This window comes from Nothoprocta perdicaria, unplaced genomic scaffold (assembly GCF_003342845.1).
Source record: "Nothoprocta perdicaria isolate Ctin4 unplaced genomic scaffold, notPer1 scaffold_193, whole genome shotgun sequence".
Classification (NCBI taxonomy): Eukaryota; Metazoa; Chordata; class Aves; order Tinamiformes; family Tinamidae; genus Nothoprocta; species Nothoprocta perdicaria.
The window spans coordinates 1,189,577-1,211,603 of NW_020455127.1; the positions used below are offsets into that span (position 1 = coordinate 1,189,577).

General features: G+C 46.5%; 2 protein-coding genes across 2 annotated transcripts in view; one reads left to right on the forward strand and one right to left on the reverse strand.

Moving 5' to 3' along the window:
• Positions 1-2,645: 2,645 nt before the first annotated feature.
• Positions 2,646-16,860, reverse strand: ILDR1 (immunoglobulin like domain containing receptor 1; the record flags this gene model as incomplete). The annotated part of the gene is made up of 8 exons (XM_026037227.1): positions 2,646-3,170; positions 4,192-4,997; positions 6,749-6,880; positions 11,078-11,224; positions 11,366-11,485; positions 12,346-12,495; positions 13,701-13,871; positions 16,833-16,860. Coding segments are annotated over 8 exons (1,596 nt in total), but the record flags the coding sequence as incomplete, so codon positions are not given.
• A 1,128-nt stretch (positions 16,861-17,988) lies between these two features.
• CFAP44 (cilia and flagella associated protein 44) overlaps positions 17,989-22,027 on the forward strand; it is a 38,490-nt gene continuing 34,451 nt past the window's right edge. Inside the window, exons 1-3 of the mRNA XM_026037228.1 lie at positions 17,989-18,004; positions 20,605-20,739; positions 21,347-21,439. Of these exons, the coding sequence (XP_025893013.1) occupies positions 17,989-18,004; positions 20,605-20,739; positions 21,347-21,439 (244 nt within the window). The remainder of the gene's footprint in view (positions 18,005-20,604; positions 20,740-21,346; positions 21,440-22,027) is intronic.

The following is a 22,027-nucleotide window of genomic DNA, read 5'->3' on the forward strand; positions in this document are numbered from 1 at the left end:
GAAAAAGTCCATGTAGTCATGTGCAGCGCTGTCAAATGGCTTTCATTTGCAGYCCATTAAAAAGAGAAACAAGCATTCAAAGTATAACCTATTTTCTTCCCACTTTTCTGTCTGCTTGCAGTCATGGAGCATGCATGTCAAAATTTCCTTTTTAATTATTTCACATCCCACCAACTGATATTTTATGAACCACAGTGGTCTGTGGAGCAGATTTTAGTGCATCTTGTACCATTTCTGATTCCCTGCTGGATGACCTAATCTACTTCTGTCTGCAAGTTAAGAAGCTGCAGAATTAAGCCTGAGATACAATCAGTTTTCCACGGAGTTCTGTTTGATGTTTCTGTAAATACGAACAAAGTGACTGAAGAGGAGCTCAAGCATGGTAATGATAAAGCTCTTCAAACTTCAGATAGCATATATTTTGCAAATTTACACAATCTACAGTCAGCCACCCTAGCTCAATTACAGGGACAAGAGCAAGGAATAAGATCCTGTACAGGATTTGGATCAAAAAGTTTGGATCTGCAGTTAGTTTGCTCATACCACAGCAGCAAACTTTAACAGCTGCTGCTGTTACACAAAGTCATTTGGGTTTTCTTGCAGCGTGCATGAAGGGGGCAGCTCTTGGGAAAATTTGCTGGACAAATGTTGGGTTATACACATTTATACGTGAAAGTGAGTAAACTCTCTTCTGTGCTACCATCTTGGGATCTCAGGTGGTGTCAGTAGACTCTGCCCTTGATGGAGAGAGGGGAAGTCCTTCCTGCAATGGACATTTGAGTAAGRCTGAGCTGACAGGAAGCAGAGGTTTTCCTGCATAGATATATGGGAAGGAAAGGAGAGACTCAAATTTCAAGCCATTAATTCAGCTTCCAAGAATCACTAATTCAGCTTTCAATCTTCCAGACCCTGGGTAACTACTAGTAGCTGGCAAAAGGCTATTCTAAAGTCAGAACAAGAGAACAGTTTTGGAAGAAAAAGCCCCATGTTTTCTATCACTATGGTCACCACAAACTCCTCTGAAATTAAAAAAAAAAAAGAATCCAATCATAAAACAAGGGATGCATAAAACCCTCAGAACATTAAGTCCCATCACCAGCATGTCATTAAAAAAGAAGAAAAACGATTCACAGCCAGTGAGCTCAGCAGTCAGGTTCAAGACTGATACTGGCTTTGCAAGTTCTGCAAACACACTTACTTCCCCACACAGCAAGCATAACTCATGGGTCGGTTCACGTGGTTCACAGCTTGGGTCTAGGGCAGTCGAAGCCTGAGCTTGTCACAGGCTGCCCTCCCTGAATTCCAACTTTGGAGTTGCTCTTGCGGCTTGGAAGGATCCATTTAATTCCTTTTTGGGCTAGCCAACACCTGCTGTACAACACTCCCTGCGCCTCCGCTTCTGAAACAACCCTATGGGAGGGACGAGCAAGTCCTCCTACGCTCGCTCTGTACACCGAAATCAGCACTACCAAGCAAAGAACTGCAGGAAAGTGAGTGCTCCCCATCCCGGCCTTTAGTTGACCAGCAACAGTTTCAGGCATCCAGCTGGAAGTATTCAATCGATGCAAGAAATTTTCCGTCATTGTCGAAAGAAAAGAATAAGGGAGGTGGCCAAAATGAAAGCATCTCCAAGGCAGTCTTCCAAGGGAAAGCSTAAGCACATCATCACCTGGGACATCAACGAAGACTAGAAAGTGTCCCATCTGGTCCCATCTAGGAAATAAGCCAGGTAGCGTAACAGTTGACCTTGGCTAATGAGTAGTTCCTCTGTGTTAAAAAGATCCTCACAAGATGCTCCAGAAGCTCCTCAGAAACCACTGAGCCTCACGAATCCAAGAACTGCATTTGGAAAGCCAGTTTCCTGTAGAGAGAGCCAGTATCTAARGATGTAGGGAACATCTCTGCTTTTCCACCACATTCTCATGGAAACAGTAGATGAATCGCATCAAAGGAAAATGGCAAGTTGTTCTCCTTAGCAGCTGTTCTTGGAGCACAGATAAATTCTGTTCTAATTGCAAAGTAACAGATAAGAAAATCTGTCTACAGCTCAGGCGCACAACACATTTAGAGTTGGTATTACTGTTAGGGCAGCAGTAAAAGTGACTGTAAGACTTCTCACAGAGCCTTCTGCCATATCGTGTGTACACAATAGATGGCACAGATTGCAAAGGGAGAGCATAAAATGCATACAAAAGAGTGCATGGCTCAGGAAATAAATATCCATCAAACTCATGCTTCTTGAGTTACAGGAAATTCTGGTCCACAAGACCAGGTACAGTAGTCATATCTTGCTCAGGCCCTGTGAGGGCAGCCAAATCTTGTTAAATTCAGCCCCTTAAATTTACAAAGAAAGGCAATGCTGGCTAAAGGCGAGCACAAGCCCCCTAACCACAGGTGGCTCAAGGTACTGCACTCAGTGACAGATAGGTGAGTTGGCAATTTTCAGATGTGCTCGTGAGCTCTTTTTAAGGCAGTGAGAGATGCATCTAACACTGCTGCTTCTGCCTGGGAGACAGGCCTCCAAGSTGAACAGAAGCAACTGTCCCTTACGCCAAGCAGCAAGGCAGAAGCAGCAAATCCTGCCTACTCTGAAGCACAGCAGAGCACTCTGGAAAGCTCTGTCTCACTACATCTCACTCCCAGGAGGCCAGAGGGCCAGGCCAGATGACTGCCAGAGGTTTCGTCCAACCCAAATTAATGTACTGCTCCGTGATTAGACAACTCTGAGTCCCTGAGCCATTTACCAGTGAGCAGTGTGTGAAGGATCTTCTACGGGCTGGGCTCCCTGCCATGCCAGAGCACCCAAAAAGGACAACTACTTCCTTTATTTAAAGGTTGGGAATATAACCTTTTGTTCAATGCCACTAGAACTACTTCATTTCCAACAGGCTGTTTTCAACAGGCCACAGCCCAGTGCAAACCTAAGTTTGCAGATCAAAACAGCAGTAAGAATGCATTAGGTATTGCTTTCATGGGCACTAAACATAGATTCCTGAGAGTTACAAGTTTCATGGGAAGAAACTGAGTTTTTGCTTGTTGCCTGTCCAATCAAAAGGAGCCATCCCAGCCTACAGGGTGGGACAGTTAAGAGGAGTTTAGTGGAAATCTCAGGTCTTGGAGCATCGACATTAAATGACTATGCTTCTTCCACTGCGGGAACTTGCTCGCTCCTGCAAGAGAAAATAAAGAGATTCAGGAACATGGAAGGATGCATAGAAATCATAAGTCTACCTGCCTGCTCTCATCCCCATAGCAAAACCATTCCAATGTACATCTCAGCTGGGAATGGAATTGTGTTTCCTTCCAAAACTCAGAGGGGAGATTGGTAATCTGCAAAATACAACTCTTTGAGAAGAGTTTCACCAAGAAAAATTCTGTGTGTATGGGATATGAACACACTTTAAAAAATTATTTTTTTTTTATACCCAAAGAAGGCATGCTAGGTAATTTGACAACTAGCTTTTGGATATGAAGCTTCTCAAGTAGCCAAGTAGCTTCTCAACTTGGATTGCTACTTCATATTTAGCCCCAGTGTAAATTGAAATAAGGTGAGTTGAGAAAACTAGTGGTTCATTGCCACATGTCCAATGCACGTCCAATGATCCGGAGCCCCAGCTCATTCTCTTCCATCCTAGCCTGGAGGATCACATGTTTTTTGTYACTATAGCCACTCATGATCTTAAAGTCCAATGCAGGTAGCTTTAGGCATCTTACCTGGAAGCTTTTCCATACAAACCACGTTAGAAACACCACCAAGACACTACAAACATTAAGCAGTGGAGACTGCTTACAGAGTTATGCAGATATTAAAAGAAATCAGAAGCAGACCAAAACCGGAGAGGATTGTAAAGGGGTTCTCAGTAGTGCTGCCTTCTCTGGACATGCTCCTCCCCAAGCAATATCGGGAGAGCAGCTTTGCTAACATGAGTGCATAGAGGCTTTAAGTAGGGACTGGAGGGTGTAGGGAGAAGGGAGCTACTTGATTTGGCTGCTCGCTTTGCCCCTCAACATACTACAGCAATGCAACATGTGTCTGAAGGGAGGGAACTCCACAGCCTCTTGGTAAGCAAGCTGCACATGGCATCCAGCACTCCTTGCCCTCGTGTGCAAAGGCAGCAGGGTGCAAGGAGCACCAAGCAACCGCCCACAGTGCCGAGGAACCCGCTGCMGCCTCGAGAGCGCCTAACTTACGGAGCGCGGCTCCGCGCCGTCTCGGTGCTTGCCGTCCCGGTCCGGGAGGACTTCTAGCGAGCGGTAACTGGGCGGTTTGTCCTCGGGCCGCTCCCGGGACCGGCGGTGCCGCTTGCGGTTTGCCGCCGGGACTCGGACCTGCTCTTCAGAGGAGCTCCACGAGCCTCGCCGGGATGGTGGCGAGTAGCTGCGCGGCCGGTGGCCGGAGCCCTCGGCCCTCCTCGCGTGGTGCTGGTAGTCTCGCCGCCCCGCGGGCGGCTCTCGCGGCTCCCGCCGCTGGCCGGAGCGCTCCTTGCTCTCTTCTGGGTAGAAACTGCTGCTGCTGCTGCTGCTCTTGGCCCTGTCGGCGTGGCGCACGGGTGACACATCCTGCCTGGGGCGCCAGGGCCGGCCGTCGTAGCCCTGCCTCGCTGCGCGTTCCTCCTGCTGCCTGGCCCAGGGCTCGCGGCCGCGGCTGGAGTGGAAATCCTGGTCAGGGTGCCGAGGCCACGGCCGGGGCTCCCTCTGCTTCTCCGCCGGGGAGTCCCAGGGCCGCGGCGTGTGGGCATCTCTGTGCGGGCGGGAGGAGTTGCTGCTGCTGTGCACGGAGGGGACAGGGTCGACGTGAGGCGGCAGTCGCGGCTCCCGGTGATCCGCAATGTCGGAGCCCAGGGAGGAGAGCAGGCTTGCGTGCGGCACGGCCTGCCGCTGGTGGGAGGACAGGTTAAGGTTCTGGATTTCGGACTCCAGGTAGTCCAAGACACCCTTGTTAGAAAAAAGCTGGCCTTGTGGCTGCACCAGTGGAATGCTGCTATGCAGAGACACGTCTGAGGAGGAGAGCACAGGACAACGCGGCACGTCAAGGCAAAACAAGGAAGAAAAGGCCTCTCTGCACAGGCAATCCTGGCTGAAAACCTCCCAGGCATCTCTGCTCCTCCTCTTCCTCACTGCAAACAGGCCTCTGCAAGGGCCATGCAAGTCTCAAGCACCATAGGCTGCGCATCCWCACGGCACAGGGTAAGGGACAATCATAGTAACTGGTAAACTGCAGCACTATCTGTGTCTGAGCTACACCCACATAAGAAATCGGTCACCCAGCACACCAGGAAATCCAGCTGATATGCTTAGAAAGAGGATTTTTTTTCTCCCTACAGCACTAATGCTAAATTTCAATTAAAAAAAAAATCAGAACTTTCATAGTGTTCTGCTTTCCTGTTACATCTTGTTGAAATGGAAGCAATATGAGGCAATACTACAAAAAGAAGAAACTTTTGTATATGTAAATGCACACACATATCTATGTACAGATTAAGCAGCAAATGACAAATTTTCTTCAGTAGGAAGATGGTGTAGCACTGGCAAAAGTACACAAAGAGGTCATGGCATCTCTGTCCACAGAGATTTGCAAAACTCATCAGGCAAAGCACTGTCTGGCATGATCTAAGTGGGTGATAGTCCTGCTTTGAGCAAGAGCTAAGACTCGATGGCCTTAGACATCCCTTCTACCCAACACTTGTACGGTTTCAAAACTGACCTTAAATAAATTTAGTGGAAACTTAAGCATGAATGACTCGATAACTATGAAAGCACAAACTAAAAAGACCTCCCAAAGAACTTTGTTTTCTCCTAGTGACCCATTTAAGTGTCTTAAATCATCATGGCTCAGTCACCACATCTTCCTAAAGAGAACTGGTGCCCTGGGTGGAAAAAACAGTAATTTTATCGAATTAACCAGCAGGCTGAAAAAGTGTGTGCTCAAACAGTGTGTGCTCAAACACCTTGGATCTAGCATTCAAGATGTTTGCAAACTATTTCTTCAAACAACCAGACACAGTATAAATCTGTGACTACTAGCTAGTGACAGAAAGATAATTTCAGATGGAAATTCATTACAAAAATATTTGGGAAGTCATTATGTTCATTTTCCCTACTTTTCTTGCTCAATTTTCCCTACTTTTTCTTTGTTTGATAATGCTTATTTCTCTGGAACTTTAGATACTCCATCTTCCCTCCTCCAGTAAAGTCACATATAAATGATACTAATGTAACCAAAATAACTAATTTTGGGGAGAAATATCTGGAAAAATCCTTCTTGGTTCAGTAACGAGCCTTTCATTCTTCACTGCATGCAGGACAGAGCTGTTGCACAGAAGGCCATTTGCCCTCAAACACATGAAGACTAGACATTTGATAACAAGTCAAACAAATTGCACTTCACTTGTCATATCAACTTTGGCTCTAAGGAGTTGACCGTGACCAGTAGAGCAGAGCAAAGCGACAGGATCCTCCTCTACTACAGGACGCAAGATAAGCTGGGTATATTTACCCTGCAGTCACTGGTGCAGCACAAATACACCCCACGGCATTAGACCAATTTCCCCAGCACCGAGACTAGGAAGGTCCACCTAGGTGGATCTAAAACATACTGCTGATACAACAGAGCCAGCACTTCTGTGGTCTGGTGCTCGCTGCTTTTTGCTTTCGTGGTAGAGAGGCCGAAGCCTCACTGCTGAGCCCCTGTGAGAAGCGACCAGTTTCTCATCCTGATTTCCCTCCRAAACAATGCCCATGGTCTCACCTCGTTGCAGCAGAGGGTTCAGCTTGTAAGAAGAAAGTTGGGAATTCCCATCACCACCTTTGTAGATCATGTTAGGTGACATCCAGGGTGCCAGTGCACGAGCCTGCTTCATGAAGTGATGCCGTTCCAGTGCTGCAAAAGAAGAATGCTCACAGCAGCTCTCCCCGCAGCACAGCCTGCAGCACACGTGCAGCACCGTTTTGCTCGATACATTGCATGTTTGGTGTGATCACTTATTGGAAAACCACAGAATGAACAGCTCTCCACCCCACAGAGCAAGGGAGAGCTGCACTGCTTCACAGGGATATCTAAAACAGAAGGGCTAGTGCCAGACAGTCAGGTTACAGCTACAGCAACTGGGATCTACTAGCACTAGGATGAAGTTCATAGCTTATATCCAAATGGAAGACTTAGTTCCACCTGTCCACCTGCCCCATCATTATGAGTACAGCTGTGGAAAGGTGGGAAATAATATCTTACACAGCAAGATATACTACATTGCTTTCTCCCTCTTAAAACTCTGCCAGCTCTCCATCGGAGCTTGCATTTGGCTTTAATTTACAATTAAACAAGACCTTTTCCGTGCCTTTCATGAAAACTCTGTTCAGACCCTGTTTTCCACATCAGTTAAAACCTTTTCCTCCCCATAGCACAAATAAAGCAGTCAGAGATGCACTGTCCAGCTTCTCCCTTGCCAGTSCTTCACCCACTCTTGCTGTCTCTTTCTACTTATCTCTAAATGAGTGCTAAAATTAAATCCCTTAGGATAGCATGACCAAACAGGTGAACAAACTAAAATTCCTCTTCTCAACAGCGATGTCCTGTGGACCAAGGGAGCAAACCCAATGGAAATTCCTCTCTCACCGTTTTCCTGCATCGTAAGCTTCAGATTCCTACTGACAGGGCCAGGCTCAAAGCCCACTTCCCTGTTTTGCAACTCTTCCAACTCACATCCTCTTCAGAGACATCTCTGCAAAATTATCCCTCACTGCTGCTTCCTTTTGGGGAATATCTAAAAGCATCACCTTACTGACACTCCTTCTATCACAGATGACCAACACTTAAGTTTAGAAACAAGTAAGTTGTGAAAGCCCCAGATCTTACAAAACCTGGCTGTGCATGTCTGTCATTGCTGTGTGAAGCTTTTCTGCAACTCAGGTCTTTGCAAAGTTGCTCCTACTTGGCTTCTCTGGAGTCGGAAAACAGGCAGAGTTTCATTGCCATGTTTTCTTATGTAAGGCACTAACTATGTGGGGCTATATGTTTCAGGAGACACATAGTAACATCTGGTCTGAGATCTCTACCCATTGATAAATCTCGCTAAATTTGACTGTCAGAGTTAAAAGCTATGGGACTAGAAGCGACGAGTGGCAAACAGGTTGTCTGCATAGACCTTGCTGCTTCTGCATAAAGCCGGCTGCAGCTCAGCTCCAGTTAACTCTGTCTCCTGGGTTCGTCTGCAGCTTGCAGTCTTCACACTGTAGGCTTTGGGACTGAGCCATTCCCTTCATTTCATGGAGTGCTCCTGCTGTTCAGCAGATCACATACATGTCCTCCTTTAAGTGTTTCACTGAATTTACACAGGCCCAAACTTGCAGCAAAATGGGGAACGCCCTTGCATCCCAYCACATCCTTTGCTTTCCCCACAGTTCAGGCAGCTCCTGTTCATTCTGCATTCCAAACTTCCCTGCCCTCTCCTGTTTGGCTGCAAAAAGGCTGAAAATCAAAGTGGAAACTTCAGGGCTTTAATCCTAATACTGTGATTTTTCTTCAGAACACTGGGGCCTGAGGTACCACCTTTCACATGTTTTATGTAAAACTTGCCTTTTTAAAATTTTATTTATTTATCTTTAAGGGTTTTCCTTGAGCTCAGGTTTTACTCTTAAAAGGGGGAGAGATAAAAACAAAGGARAGGCCTTATTGATTCCTCTCCTGCTCCTCCCATTATCAGCTTGAGACCATCCTACCTGCAGGTTCTACCTGCTGAATGCACATCTCTAGCTTTTGAGGTCTTCCCCGAGGAGCAGAAGGCACTACAGGTTTCTTTCCTCAGGCTAAGAAGGCAGTCACTGGGGCCTAAATCTTCACATCTCTTTGACTCTCTGTTCTCTCTGCACAAATGCATATTTACCCCTGGACTTCCTACACACTCTCATCCTCCCTTCCTTCCCAGATAGCTCATCTCCCAGTTTGAACCTGACACACACAGCACTCAGCACTCTGGTTGGTTCCACATCTGCAAAGCAAAAGTATTAGATTTYTTTTTTCCAATTCTTGCATATATTGATTTGAAGAATGACAAATTCCTCACAGTTCCAAAATTCATAACTGTTACCAGCATTTGGGAGCATGCCTCACTCCCGGCCCCACGCATTCCCCACTATGAAAGTTYGCTCAGTGGACTTGCCATAGGGAAGGTAAATGGCTTGCCCCAAGGCATATATAATACTTCTGTAACACCAACTCTAAATYACGCAAACAATTTGCTACTTTTATTACTAGCCTCACAACTGCGTTAGCTAAWGACCTGACTTCTAAAACATCCAGTGCTACCCCTTCCCAGCGGCATCTTTGCCTGTACAGCAGATCTAGGCTACCCTCTAGTGGCCAGGAGCTGGGAAGGACTCAGCYACGTTCAGTTGGACTCAATAATTCTAACATTTAACTGAGGATTTCCACTGTTTGATTGGTTCTACACTGTTGTGTAGAATGGTTATTCCTCAGGACCTTTTTTTTTTTTTTTCCCCCCCTTTTAACGATACCACCTGTCTCAATCATCATCTGCTTTTTCAGATGCCTGTTCCTTTCCTGGAGGCCAAAAAAAAAAAAAAAAGGGTTAGAGGCAGGGAGAAGTGAAGATGCACTAGACCCAGGTAGGTAGATCCCTTGCAGTGGGGATAGAGGGAAGTAGCTGGGATGAAAATTACAGCCAGAGAATCCAGCAGCTAGTTAAGGAGGCTGGATTGGTTCGTAACTTCTCTCATGAACCGGGAGAGGTTTGGGGAACTCCACAAAAATCCTTTCTGCCTATCCTCAGTAGGAGGCAGGAAAGACAATAGTCTGGAGTATGCTGTTATCTCCCATAGCACAGAAAAACATCAACAAAGAGCTTCTGAATGCTCCTTTGCTGAGAACCAAGAAGCCTGGATATATGAGCCTTCTATCTCCATCAACTCTCTCTCTCTCTCCCTTAAAAAAACCTGATTTTTCTGCCAAGTTTTCACAGCCTCCTCACCACCAAGCATTTCACTTGAGAGAGCAAAAAGTCCCCAGAAACTGTTTTGTTTGTTTTTAGCAAATGAGATAAACAATCGGTTCTCCCTCCAAAATCGCTTAGCAAATTGAGCCTAAGTTTAACACCCTCAAAGCAGGTTCTTGCAGCTCTTGGAGAAGTGCACCAAGGTACACCACAAAACTCTTCGGAGGTAAAGGAGCACAAAACCCACAGTTCCTTGTTCAAAAATCCTCTCCTTGCAGCATCTAGGAAGGACTGAGTGATTTCAATGACACGTAAATGTTTTTGTTGCATTTGATTCCTGTCAGAGCATGTAAGATACAGAGATCTATTCCAGCTTGCCTTMCTCCAGAACTGCAAAGTTTCAGATACAAAAGCACAGAGGTTAAATAACCCTGATGGAATGAACTCAAGCACTATCCCTGGCTGGTCCTACTAACAGAACAAGCACCGACTTCAGAATCTTTATTTTATTCCTGAAAACTATGCATGACAATGTCCCTCTCGAAYCTCAAAAAGTCAGAAAGCATTTGCAGGGTTAGCCACCAAGACAGACCATCTTCCTCCTTTCTTTCTCCTCATCCTCCTCATCAAACAAAAAGTGAACAAAAAGTGAACAAACAAAAACACTTYGCTTGTAGAAGGAATAGATCTAAAACACCCACAAGACAAAGTCTCACRTTTTCCTCTCAGGTACCTCAAGACTAGGCCCGTTTGGAGAGCAGCAGATGATACTGAGGACAAGGCACTCACTTGCCTCCCTCTGATGCACAGACAAATGAACCACGGAAGGACTGGAAAGAAAACTGCCCAGATCTATTCACCCGAGGGGAGTGACCATGCCCTGCATAATGTGAGAGTGCGGCAGTAAGCTGTGAGAGGGGAGGAACTTCTGAAAGGAGTCCAGAGGARCAGGGTGGGATCCACATACTCTCGCTTCCCTTCTCTATTAGATTATATGAAGGCTACCCTGGCCAGAGAAAGGCCCAATTGTGATGCTGAAGCACAGGGAGTACCTGGAGCAGAGCAAGCTGTGCATCAGGCTTCTGCCTTGACAGAAGCCACGGCTGGACATGTGTGTGCTCACACCTCACCTTCCTCATTGCAGCAGCAGCGCCGGGGGCAGCAGGCGCACGGGACGTGGCAGCAGCAGTACTGGGGGCAGCACTGGCACCAGCACACTCCGATCAGCAGGATAAGGAGGAGCCCACCAAGGACGATAAGGAGTACGGTGAGCCAGTCTATGGGAGACACAGAGTAAAAGAGAGGAACCTGATGTACCAATAACCAGTAAGTTCTGAGCACCTCTCCACTCCAGGAGACATGTTGGGATGGGAGTAGAAGGACAAGGGACACCCAGGGCACTGATGTCAGGCACTTACGGAGAACAATTAGCTTAACTTCCTTGTCCGGGTCGCCTGATGTATCTCCCGGTGCTTCCACGGTGCAGTAGTACACGCCATGGTCCCACCACATGACCTCACTGATGGCAAGGTCTGCCCCTGTGGGAGAGGGACACACAGGTTAGGAGGCTCTCCAAGACCAGCGCCGCTTTCAGGCCCGTTCCTGCAGGCGACATYGTGCTGCGACTCCCCTCCTTCAACACACAGTCACCATCTTCAGGTGGAAACAACACAGTCCCATTTTAGTCTACAGAGAACTCCTGGTAAATGGTATTAACTGCTGATCACTTTTCTCTTTTGTGTCGCTGCCAAGCCATGTCACTTACAAGAAGGGCTAATCCTGTGTGGAATGGAGTACCAGAGGACTGCTGGATGATGGRTTTCAGCAGAGATCTGCTGCTGCTGACTACCAACGTTGGTTTCAGAGCACTGACAACCTCACTGGCAAGAAGGACACCTCRTTAGCTCCATGAAAAAACAGGAAACCACTGAAATACACCTCTTCCTAAGGTCACATTATATAGCCTTCCACACTTCCTTCTCCTCTTATCAAGAAATCATCTTGTTGTTTTGGCACAGGAAGAAGCTGAAGCAGAAGGGTTTCAAGAAACCACATCAAATAAAACAGAAATATAGCAAATATACAATAAAAGAAAGATGCCTAGGATGCTTACCACACTTAGGATGTAACACAAGCTCATACCTTAAAGCTATTTCAGGTTAGGCCACAGCACACTGAATACAGGTCACTGTACCACAAGGCACATCCTCAACTCTGCCTTAGCTTGCAGAGCCTTTAACACCCTCAAACCATGGAAAGGGCGCTTGGCCCCTCATGAATTGTGCTCCACTGCAACCTCACAGAATATGTAAGCTACAGGTGTTACTAGCCACACTCATGTTTCTCTTCACTAGACAGTTGCCGGCTCCGCTGCCCGCTGAGAATCCCTGTCACTTACGGTTCTGAATGGTGATCTTGCGCTGGCGGTAGTCGACGCCCAGCACAGGCTCATTCTGCCCATACTTCTGGATGACAACGCGTACCTGCCGCTGGTTGTCATTGCAGTCATTAGATGGATCCTGGCCAAGGGCTAACCCGGCCTGGTACGCTACAAACATCATCAAAACAGAGGCCAAAAGTTATTTCAAAGGTGCAGTTTCTACTCTCTTGTACACAGTAGAGAAACTCTTAAACATTACATGCATCTGTTTTCGTTTAGTAATAAGAATCACGGCTTCAAAAGCCACTTGAGTTCTTAAAAGCAAAGAGAGCCACAGAACTGACAGAGATTCTGAGAATGCAGAAGCTGCAGRCATGGCTCCTGCACTCACAACTGAAAGAATGACAGCAGAAAGAAGCTGGTGATGGTAAGCAGCAGGGTAGCTCCAGGGATGAAGACAAACAGCAAAGAAAAAAGTCACACAACTCTTTAGGACTACTGAAGGAATATAAAAAGTGTGTTTATTTCAACACCAAATCTCTAGACACATATGAAGTGCCATAGGAAATGTCTACTTTTCCCACCTGGACCCCACTGCATGTCGTCTGGTTCATAAAGACAGAAAAGAACCAACATGTGATTCCACCTCAGGATTCAACACTTCTTCAGCAGAACTCATGAAAGATTAGAGGCAATTATTGCCCATTACTCTTATGAGAGACCTGCCTGGTGGTTCAATGTTAGGTTGCACAGCATTTGTGATCTTAAATTTGGGGAGAAAATTCATACAAACACTCAACATTATCTTTAAGGGGCTTGCAGTGAAGAGGAGAGTGCAAAGCTCATTAAGGGCCTCCATGCTATATCTCAATGTATTGAACCACCATTTTAAACACTCCTCAAAGAAGGCCACACACACCGGAATGTCTGCACACAAGGTGCTACCACTTACAGGTCTTTCTCCCCTCCAGAATGCACGTGTTTCTATTTCCTAAAATCAGTAACACCTGGCCCCTAGCTTTAATCATGAGCCCCTCATGAAGCCATAAAAACCTCGTGTTGCAGGACCCTTGCTTCCTGCTTTGGCAGAATGTCGGGCTGCCAAATTTGACAGGTGCCAAACAGAAGAGCTCCCTGCCTTCCAAGTTGAGGCCAAAGAAGACAGATGGGCTGCTTCAGCCAGGATTTCTCTGATAAGGTGTCATAAAGCCTTGACGCTGCAAGGGAAATGAAAGCTGTGTCCTCTTTTTCTTGGAGCCCAGGCCTGCTTCACCTGGACAGAAAGAGGTCCAAAGCCTCTATTTCCCAGTTCCCTGCCTTCCCCATGCTGTCCTTTTAAGAGGAACTCCTTAGAGAACAAGCCCAACACTCACAGGTTGAGTAGTAGTCAAAGATGGGGTCCTTGCAGAAGGATTTGAAGCGCCAGGTCACCACGACGTCCTGCAGCTGCGCAGAGGTGCTGTAGTCACACTTGAGGACCACACTGGCAAACAGAGTGGTGTAACGCTCAAYGTCCTGCACTGTCACCAGCAGGGAGAGGCAACCTGCAAACAAGAACACAGAGCTCTGTCAGGAACACGCGTCACTTCACTGCTTTCACCCCGGACCACAACACCACATGAAGTAGGTCTGCCTTGGCCTCATAGGGAAATTGTGACCCAGAGATCCCACAGAGCTTGACAAACGGTGTGTGAAGGGATGTTTCACAGCCCCTCTGGCGACGCTGTGCAGAGACAGGACTCCTGGCTAGGATGCGAGTCCTCTCTTTCTAACAGGGCCACCCATGGCTTGAGCGGCCCATTCGTCTTTAAGACTGAACTCATCCCCTGAAGTAACCATGACCAGTCGTTACTAACACACTGCTCATGCTCTCCTTCTGCTGGGTAGAACTGTCCCCCGCGGCTGTGGGAGGGAACTCTTTGGGCCCAAAAGTGCACAGGACGGGACTGCCTTGCTTGGTCATCCTAACCAGAGCAGGTCTGCAGCGCCTGAATGAATTCTGTCAAGATCTTGCTAAAGCAGCCCTCAGAAAGCTGTGATGAAGACAACACTRCTTTTAGCTTTAACATTACAGTCCTGCTTTAGAACAATACACATCAGTCTCCCCTCCTCTTTATTTCTTTCCATAAAGTTCTTTTTCCCCCACTTTCTGATCACATCTCTAACAGTCTCCATAGCATTTTCTATCCACCGACCAAGGTGTCACGGACTTTCTCATATATAAGTTTAGCCACACTCCAGTGACACCTCTATCTTGTTTAAACTTTGATAACACAATAAATTGTGCTTGTCATTAACAATAGCAGAGTTATCACTGGCTCCCCTTCGATAAGGCAGTGCAAACAGTGCGAAGCAAGTGTGGGATACATGGTTTGGAGTACACCCCGGAGCACAGGACAGGGCCTGCAGCGGTGTGGCAGAGTGGCCCTTAAGAGGGGTGCATGATAGTGGGAAAGCACAAAAGTAAGCACTGAGGTTTGGAAGGTRCCAGTCAAAAGCGTCATTATGAACCAGCACTCGTTTCCATTGCATCTTTAAAATCTTCTCTTCTTTCTATGTTTTCAGGATGACAGCAAGGCAACCAGGGGCACTGCAGCGATGTCTAGATCACACCTGTGAGCACCATTCTTTCAATGCCCTTTTAGGTTGTGTCTCCACAGCATTCTCCAGGCAAACGTGATCTCTATCCATCCATAGCTTGTGCCAGGTGGAAACTCTATAGCTGCATGGGTGCAACTGCCTCAACAAAAATTTCTGCTGTAGGATATATATACATATCTATTAGTGCAGTACTGCTCAGCTCAGGGTTTGAAATGCTCTTGACACACCAGCTTGAAGCACAGGCAGAGCAAACTCATTTGTCTGAAAAATGCTCCACACAGACCAAGCTAAACTTTGAATTGAAGGCTCTCCTGGAAAAAAAAAAAGTAACATATACACACATACACATAAGCACAGAAATACCAATTGTTGTACAAAATTCCAGCAAAAGCAAGGCTCTATAGTTTTCACAGTGCTGTAACAGGCAAGATCAAGACTGGCGACAGGTAGTTACAGTGGTTCTTATTCATCTACGTTGTACTTCAACACAGCCTGTTTCACTGAGGCTTTCATTTTGAAACAGCAAAGTCACAGTATCTTACTGCAGGAAAGCCAAGCAACGAACCCCATATCCAAATGCCCAAAGGACTGACAAAACTTTGAAGTCATTGGCAAGCAATATTCCCTATATGAGATCTGAACTGCCTAGACTCATGAAAACTGAACAGATGTTCCATGGGTTTCTTAGGGCAGCATCTTTCACATAGGAATACAATACTCAAAAATCACTATGTGCTTCTCACTTTGAAGAAACCAAAACTCTTTATGAAAGGTGTTCACTGTCATTACCTCCATTATACAAAAAGGTGAGAGCTGAAAGACAAGCTCTCTTTCTTTCTAAAAGAGGTTAAAAACCTACTGTTCCTTCTGGATGACCATCAGATGTCTCAGCATTTCTGATGTTTCGTACTAACCTCCTCGATCAAGATGACACATGACAACTGAAAAGCTGTGAAAATAAGGAAAGTTCCTAAACTTGAACTGCATTCCTCTGCTGCCTTCTGTTGCCCTCCTTCTCTGCTTGGAAAGGATGAATTCAGGCCCTACCAACCTAAGATGCCACTGTCTCAGGTCTGTGACTTTATACTGCAATGGCACTGACTTTCAGAGCAGGCGAGGCCAGTTTTCAGCTTGTGAGAACATCGTGCAGGAATGTGGCTGCCGAGCAAGATAACCCACGAGCACCCCTCCCTATTGTTTCCCTTTCTATAGTGGTTCTCTGCAAGAAACCGAGCTTTGGCCCCTCAACCTCAATCGTTAGCAAGASCCTGGACATCTAAGGCTACAATGGTCGTTCCCTAGAGGAGATGAGAAGCTGGAGGAGAAGAAACAACTCTGTTTGAGGAAGGCTGCCTGCGGACGTCCAGAGAAGCTCCTGTTTCCATCTGCATGTACCATGCGCCAGAGCCCAAGCTGGGCTACCCCAGGGCTCCAAAGCAGCTGGGGGTGCAGATCCAGAAGCAAAAGCCAAGAGCTGGGCTGAGCATCGGGGAATCCCCGGGCTTCTTCCTGGTACTCAGGTCGAAACCCGCAGGCACGGAAGCAACACAGGAGGCCGCGGGGAAGCGGGAAACTGTTCCCCTTGGCCTAGGAGAAGAAACTTCCTCCCATCAGCCTAGGAGAGGACACCTTTGTGCCTCCACCTAGGAGAGGAGCCCCTTTCCATTACACCTAGAGGCGGAGCCCCCTTCCCACACCTCCCTGCAGAGGAGCCCCCTTCCCRGCACCTCCCGGCAGAGGGGCCCCCGGCGGCCGCTCCCGCATGCCCAGGCCTGCCCAGCGCCTCCGCCCGGGGCCTGGGGACACCCTGGGAGAAGGGAGCGCAGACCCCCCCCTCGTCCCCCGGCCCAAACCCACGGTGGGCGGGCGGGCACAAGGCGGGCCGCCCGCCGGGCCCCACTCACCCGCCGGCAGCCAGAGCAGCAGCAGCAGCAGCGGCGGCGGCGGCAGCGCCCGGCGGCAGCGCCCGCGCGAGGCCATGGCGAGGCCTCCTCCGCCCGCGGGCCCTCCCCTTCCCGGGGTGGCACCTGTGCCCTCCCCGCACCTGTCCCGGCCTCTCCCTCCCTCTTTCCCTCCTTCCTTCCTTCCTTCCGGCCGCCAGTCCCTGCCCGGCACGTCCCCGCCTCGCGTCCCGCCGCGCTGCCGACACGGCGGGACGCGCCRGGGCTGTCCCCGTGCCCTCGGCACAAGGGGCCGCTGACCCGGCGGAGCTGCCGGGTTTTTTTTTCCATGTATTTACTTGTTTCTGTGYGGGGAAACAAAACAAAACAAAACAAGCGTGGAAAGTTTCACGCCGAAGTTTTTGAGGCGTTTGCAGCCCCAGCAGCAAGAGGGAGTTTTCGTAACCTYGGGCTGCGGCAATTCCCGACTGAACCTGGTTGTGAGGGTTGCGGGGCCCTGGCTGACTGAGCTGAGTTACTCATTAAACGTCCTCGCGCGGCCCGTCCGCTGCTCCCCGTGCAGCCCTYGCCTTTCACACGGGCAAATCCTCAACGTGGCCGCTGCCCTTCCCAGCACGGAGCGTCCTCCYTCGAGGGATGGACCTGAACCCAAACGGGAGGAGGGAAGATGCAGCACAAATGTGTTATTTCGTTTTCTTTTCCTTGGAGCTGTGGTGTCCTTTATCCGCGGGGTCGCGCAGCCATCTCCTCTCTCGCAGGCCCAGGGAAGCTGCAGGTCGGGCCCGCCGTACCACCGAGTCACCCTGTTCCCACAACCGCCGCGCAAGGTGGCGGTGAGCAGGGAAAACACTGCAATTCCACGTATTTCGGCAACGCCGTGGGAGAAAAACACCAAAGTTTTGGGGGGATTCATTCTGCTTTCATGTTTAGCTTCAAAAGCACCTACAAGGGCGGCCGGAAGGGATTTTAGTTTTAAAACAAAACAAACCGCACAACAAGGAACCCCGCTACTTTAAGGGGGTTAAAGACCCGCTCTCCAATCGCTCSCGACAGCGGCGCTCGGGCGCCGGCCCCGCGCCCCGCGTAATGGCGCCCGCCGCCGCACTACAGCTCCCGGGAGCCCGTGGGGGCCGTTGCTTGGACACGGCGCCAAGCCGCCATGGAGGGGCCGCCAGGTAAGGGCGGCTCTCCCGCCCCGCGGGTGGCGGGAGGCTGTCGGGGAGGACGGGACAGCCGCCCCGTGGCCCCGCGGCGGCCCCCGGGCTTCCCCCGGGCTTCCCCCTGCGCCGCGGCTCTGCCCCGGGCGRCCGCCCCTGCCCTCCCCGCCGCCTTGGCCGTTAACGGCGGCGGGGGCTCCTAACCGCCCCCTTACACCGCGGATCCTTCCCTTCTCCTGCCTTTGTAGGAAAAACAGCCTTAAGTTTATCCTTAGTTGCTGCAAAAACTTGTGTTTTCTGTTCTCTTCCTCGAGCTTTCTAGCTAACGTAAGAGAAAGAGCTATGTTCACTATTACAATCAATGGTTATATACCTAAAACTGACATTTATTTTTAATTTCCTTGTGATGCTGACTGGTAATGAGACACAGATAACACAGACTGGTAATGATACACACAGCTGTGTCTGATTTATTAGTATAGAATGGCCGGTGTGTGATGCCTGTTTGCCCTCACCCTTTTTCTCATAGCATTAACGCACAGGTACATTTGGATATTTGCCCTAAGGTCCTGGCCCTAAGGCAAGGTGTATAATTTGGCATTGATGAAATGTTCTGATAACAAACCTACCTTTGTTTTTTTTCCTCATGAGAATTGTCACATCAGTTTTACTTTCCACTCAGTTTTCAATATCAAAAATTCTAATTCTAAGCTTTTCAAGAAAACTGTCTCCTAAACRTATGTACAGGGAGAGAAAATCGATGTTCACACAGATGCCACAGTGAACCTGTACTATAGTTCTCCGGATCTGTGAAACCCAGTATTTGCAACCAGGACAGACATTCCCTCCTTGAACATTCCTCAGATTTTACACATTCAAAACTTGCCACAGTGCTCAAACACTATCAGTGTAATAGGAACAATGAACATTGCAATAACCTTCTATTGCCAGAACCCACATATTGATGCAGGCTGAAATTTTCATGCCATCTTTCAGCCTAAAGCATTTTCCAAAGTTGAGTTAATTTATAATGAAAATTAGTCTTAATAGTCTTAATTTTTGGAAGATAAATGAGCGCTAATTAGTTACAATAATTTGAAATTTTATAGCACTTTTCTCTATGGATATCAAAACACTTTGCTAAGATGGGTAAGTATTATTATCACATTTTTCACAAGAGATAACTGAGACTGCCAGAGGTGAAATGGCAAATAAAAATTGTACACGCCGTTCTTAGCTCTAGTTCAGGTCTTTGAACACTCAACCATAGTTTTATATAGCTAATCTATAGCTATGTTTTCAATGATTTCAGATTCATTACCCCACTAAAAACTCATTTTTTWAAACTATGTAGAAATATATTGGAATTGTTTTCTGTTGATTTGATTTTTTGAATTGAAAAATTTCTGGATGTCTGCTTTCAAATTTTTCCCAGCATACCTGAGGGATAAAAAGTAATTTCATTCTTAAATGAAATTGTGTGTGAAAGTGAGACTCTGATAAAGCCTCAGAACTGTCAGCAGAAAAGTAGGACAGGTTGACTATATAATGGCCAGTGTACAATATCTGTTTGCCCTCAGCATCTTTCTGAAAACSTTTATACATAGACACGTTTAGATATTTTCGCTTTCCTGATATGCACCAAAAGATCTTTTCTCAAATGGGTTCTGATCTAATGCCAAGAACAGAAAGTGCCTTTTTAGGACCTTTGTTGTCTTGGTATCAAAATTCACCTTACTTGTAAAAGGAAATTTGTTTTAATTCTGGCAGTATTTGCTCATCTGAACACTTAGGCTTCTTTACATTTAACTTCTGACTTTTTTTTTTTTTYAATTTGGATTTTTTTATAGGTGTAATATTTGTAGAAAATTGCTCCAATGTTAATTTTAAAGTGTTTTCTTTGGAAATGGACACCACATTTGAAGTCAAAAGGCAGAATAAATTTAGAAGAAAAGTACTGTTTGCCCTTTTGGGTTCCTTTATGAAAGAGCAGAAAAGTTTATTTAAGAGATTAATGTGCACATTTTTTATTTGCCAAATTAAAATCTCTTCCAATCTAGGGCATAGTGATAAGTACTGAAATTATATCACTCTAAAAATGATAAAAGCTGAAAAAAAGCTGAAAGCTGAAAAATTTCTGGGATGGGAACTAGATGCTTAAGGTTCTTTAATTTTGTTCATTTTATTATTTTATTAATTTACTTTCAAGGAATGTTGAATGCTTTTAAGAAGWTCTTAAAAAGAAAAAACCCTCTTGCTTTTCCATTGAAAATGTCAGATGACTTCAGATGATCTTTCAAGACATTTTGAAGTCCACCAGAAAGATGGAAAGACAGAGGAATAGCTTTCTTTTTTTTTCCCTCAAAAATAAATCTCTCCTGAATATATCAGAGAAGCCCCAAACATGCAAATCTCTCTTCAGCCTCCCCTGTCTGTAACTTGTGCATGACTGTAGAAGTGCACAGAGCCCTGGGTTCCCGAAAACTGAGCCTTGAGCTCATCCCATAGAGCTGAACATATCCCTGGGTCAGCTGTACTTGTAGTTTGCAAACAAGGCACAAATATTATGTTTGGGAATCTCAGAGCATTTGAGAGCAAATGGAAATATTCTCAAATAGCAGAAGAAGACAGGAATAATGGAAGTGTCTTTCTATCACCAGCAGATAAAGAGAATGTGGCATCATCCACAGCGGGACAGGAGGGAGCAGATGAGAAACCAGTGGAAGGTGCCCAGGCAGATCACAGCAGTGTCCGTGAGTATTCCCAGAGATTTCCCAGGGACATAGGGATTTCAATACTGGGCCTACCACAGCTTCTGTCTTCTCACACTACTTACCCATTCCTTACTAGTAAGTGTGCATCTTCAGTTGTTACTCCTGATGCTGTCAAATTTAATTCTATCACTGGTCAAATATTACCCCATCCAGAGAATTTCTGGACTGAGCACTGTATCTGCAGCTCCAGCTGTCCTTCAGCCCACAAAGCCTCTTCCTTAATAATTCTTGCTTCCTTAATAATTCTTCCTTAATATCCTTAAGAATCCTTGCTTCCTTAATAATTCCTGCAAACAATTTTTTGTCATTTGTTTGATCTTCCTATAATATGTATATATACATATATATTTTTTTTTTCTGTTATTTTTACCTTTGTTCCTTCTGCTAAGTTCTAAAATGTGGTTATTTGAAGTCAAACTTTTTTGTAGACAACAGAACATTCATTGATGTACAGAAGGCTTTTTTTCTTTACTACCCTGAAATTATATTTATTTAAATTTAATAATACAAATTTATTTATATTTAGCATGTATGAGTAAAGTGGTTGAGTATATTCCTACTTAGTGATCCCAATTATCYTTTGCAGAAGAAAGCAAAACTAACCTTCCAAAGGAATCTCCAACTGCAGAGGAACAGGAGGAAGAATTGGAGCAAGTGGAATCTGACACTGATCTAATTCGTGAGTATTGTTTCCCACCGAGGAGTTTCTGTCATGTCCTTAAAAATTCCCCTGCTTTATGGTTTCCTAGTTTCTCTCAGACCAGAGCTACCAAGTTACGCCCAGTGAGTTTCTATTCTTCCTTTTAACCTGGTTAGTTTGTTTACTTTGTTTCATTCTTGCCTAGGGCTGGTATCTGATGTTGGGGGTGGGTGCATAGTATTTTTRTTAACTGATACAACAGTATCTTTGGTGTATTTTTCATATAGAATCTAGGAAACAAAACAAAATAGTAAGTTCATAAAATGAACATCCTCATCACCTACAAAAAGATAGTGGAGAATCAGCCTGAGGAATCAAAATTGAAAGTACTTTTAACAGGTGCTTACGTCTAATCAGACTTCAAGTTGTGGCACTGCTCTGCAGTCCAGTAAAGAACTTTGCTTAGTCCCGTGTTAGCAGTATCCCTTACCTGTGACAAGGGCATCTATTGTAGTCTGCAGGGGAAAGAGCAAAGAGTATGTGCTTGTACACATTTTTTAGTATAATGAAATGCACTCCGTATCTGCTTAAAATAGACACTTTAAACTTTATTGGATTTCCAAAGCT